This window comes from Macrobrachium nipponense, chromosome 10 (genome assembly GCF_015104395.2).
Source record: "Macrobrachium nipponense isolate FS-2020 chromosome 10, ASM1510439v2, whole genome shotgun sequence".
In the NCBI taxonomy this organism is placed as follows: domain Eukaryota; kingdom Metazoa; phylum Arthropoda; class Malacostraca; order Decapoda; family Palaemonidae; genus Macrobrachium; species Macrobrachium nipponense.
In genome coordinates this window covers 95094458-95096957 of record NC_087204.1, presented here as the reverse complement: position 1 = coordinate 95096957, position 2500 = coordinate 95094458, and the positions used below count along the sequence as shown (strand labels likewise).

The 2500-nt window shown below is 38.3% G+C and overlaps 1 protein-coding gene across 5 annotated transcripts in view; it reads left to right on the top strand.

Moving 5' to 3' along the window:
- The window catches only part of LOC135223769 (CD151 antigen-like), a 144492-nt gene that overhangs the window by 8342 nt on the left and 133650 nt on the right, over positions 1 to 2500 (top strand). For 4 of the 5 annotated variants that reach the window (XR_010316581.1, XR_010316583.1, XR_010316582.1 and 1 more), the window contains exon 2: positions 694 to 752. The exons of the other annotated variant lie outside the window; for it this stretch is intronic. Coding sequence is in view for 1 of the 4 variants with exons in the window: in XM_064262537.1 (XP_064118607.1) it covers positions 699 to 752 (54 nt within the window). In the remaining 3 variants the exon portion in view is untranslated. The remainder of the gene's footprint in view (positions 1 to 693; positions 753 to 2500) is intronic. 5 annotated transcript variants of the gene reach the window in all.

The following is a 2500-nucleotide window of genomic DNA, read 5'->3' as shown; positions in this document are numbered from 1 at the left end:
CCTGTTGGCGGACGCCTCAAGATCAGAGGTGGGTCCTATACGGATGCTGCAGAAGTCGCTCAAACCGTCGTAAGGGAAGGGGTTTCTACGGGCTGCTTCATGAGCAAGAACCCGTGCTGGCATAAGACCAGCTTAATCTAAAACAACAACAGGGAAGGGCGCCTCTCCCTGCAGGATTCTGATTGGTTGGAGGTAGCGGTTGCTTGACGTCACTACTTGTCGAATTATCCCCTTGGAGGGGTAGTGCCGTCAGTGGACCTCATGCGGTGCACTGTAAGCATTAGTTAAGGTTCTTTGCAGCGTGCCTTCGGCCCCCAGTTGCAACCACTTTCGTTCCTTTTTCGTACCTCCTTTCATATTCTTCCTTCATCTTACTTTTCACCCCCCGGATACTTGATTCATAGTGCAACTGCTTTGAGGTTTTCCTCCTATTACACCTTTCAACCCTTTTACTGTCAATTTCCATTTCAGCGCTGAATGACCTCATAGGTCCCAGTGCTTGGCTTTGGCCTAGATTCTATATTGAACTCAACTTGCCGAATTGTCATTGGCTAGTTGCTGTTGCGTGACGTATTGGAGTAGTCTGGTGTTTCTTTATCAAGAAACACCAGGCATAACGTCATGCATTACATAACTCAGATGTTTGATGTCTTGGGGACAGGTTAATTCATAGACTCTCTCTTACCCTTCCAGACACGATGCAGGAGAACATGATCAAAACCATTCTGCTCGCCACCAACCTCTGCCTGTGGGTAAGTACTCTTCATAAATATACAAATCTTCTTTATTCAGGAAAAGTACGCTTTGTAATACAAAATTCTTTATTTAAAAAAATAGTCTCAGAGTATGTTTACTTAGGTAGTGATAAGCTGAGATCAAAACACTCAAATTATAAATGACTGTACGGATTATATGCCCCTCATTAGAGAAATAGTAACTAAATCTTTAGGTTTTTATTGAAATATATCTTGAGTAGAGATGCAGGAAAAATCAACGCAGATATACAGGAACATTGTCTTCACGCAGATTCTTTAAAAGCCTCCGTAACTTTTCTGTTAATTGCTAAGAACATTAAGAATACATATAAAATTCCTGGGTTAAAGAGGGGTTATAATATATACATATATGATATCTATGTATACACATCGATATATACATATATCTATGTATATACTATATATATATATATATATATATATATATATATATATATATATATATATATATATATATATACGTATATGTGTGTGTGTTTGGCCAAAGGATAGACAGGTAGGTGAATAAGCTCTTTCAGAATTGCAAGAACAATTTTGTGTGTTACTATTTATAAATATATACATATAATATATTTGTATATATGTATAAGTGTGTGTGTGTGTAAGCGCGCGCGAAGAGACCAATAAGAAACTGAGAAAACATTTGAGATACTTTCTCATATAATTTACTATTTTTCTAGACTTGAGGTAGGACGTGTCCTCATTTCGTCGGATGGATTTGTTACTTCAAAGTTCTGTTTGATCAGGGAACTTTTTCAAGTCCAATTAGCGTCTACCATATTCTACTGAAAACGCTCAGTGTGCTCAAAAGAGACGGGGAAAAAACGAGTAGGGAAAGGGATTCTGGTTAACATAGTCTCTCTCTCTCTCTCTCTCTCTCTCTCTCTCTCTCTCTCTCTCTCTCTCTCTCTCACACACAGACACACACACACACACACACACACATATATATATATATATATATATATATATATATATATATATATATATATATATATATAGTATGTATATATATGTACATAAATATTAAACATATATCTCTCTATAGGGGGCGGATCTAGAGGAAAACACTAGGTACAGTAGTGGTGATAACTCCAGTGGCAACCTCGAATCTATGGTAAATATGACTGTATATATTAGGCATGTTGAGTTGCAATATATCATGGCTGTTGACCTGACCAATGATTTAAATAACTTCAAATCAGGCGACTCGTGCTGGGCCGTAGCCAGTGATTTAAATAACTTCTAAATAACTTCTAGTCAGGCGACTGCGCTGGGTCTTAAGCCTAAGGTTTGAAAAATTAATTATTATTCTTGTTTTATTATTAGATTATTATTATTATTATTATTATTATTATTATTATTATTATTATTATTATTATTATTAAAATAGTTTTGCCAGAACATCCAGGTTGAAAAAGGGGCACGTGGTATCGTCCTCGAGCCCCCACCCCTTCTAAGGGTAAAAGTCGTTCGTTCAATTGACTGTCTTCTGGTAGGCATTGTCTGATAAGCAAAGGAGAACATCTTGAAATCTGGTTAATACTCAGTTTGAGTGACCACCAGTGTTTACCAGATTTCTTTTGCGCATTGGTTAGGGCGTGGTACCAGCAACCTCACCTCATCTTAGCGCGTCCGTGGCGTGGTCGGTTTGGTCTTGGCCTGCCATCTCGGTGTCGGCGAGCTCGATTCTCGGGCATTCCATTGAGGGGTCAGAGATGCGT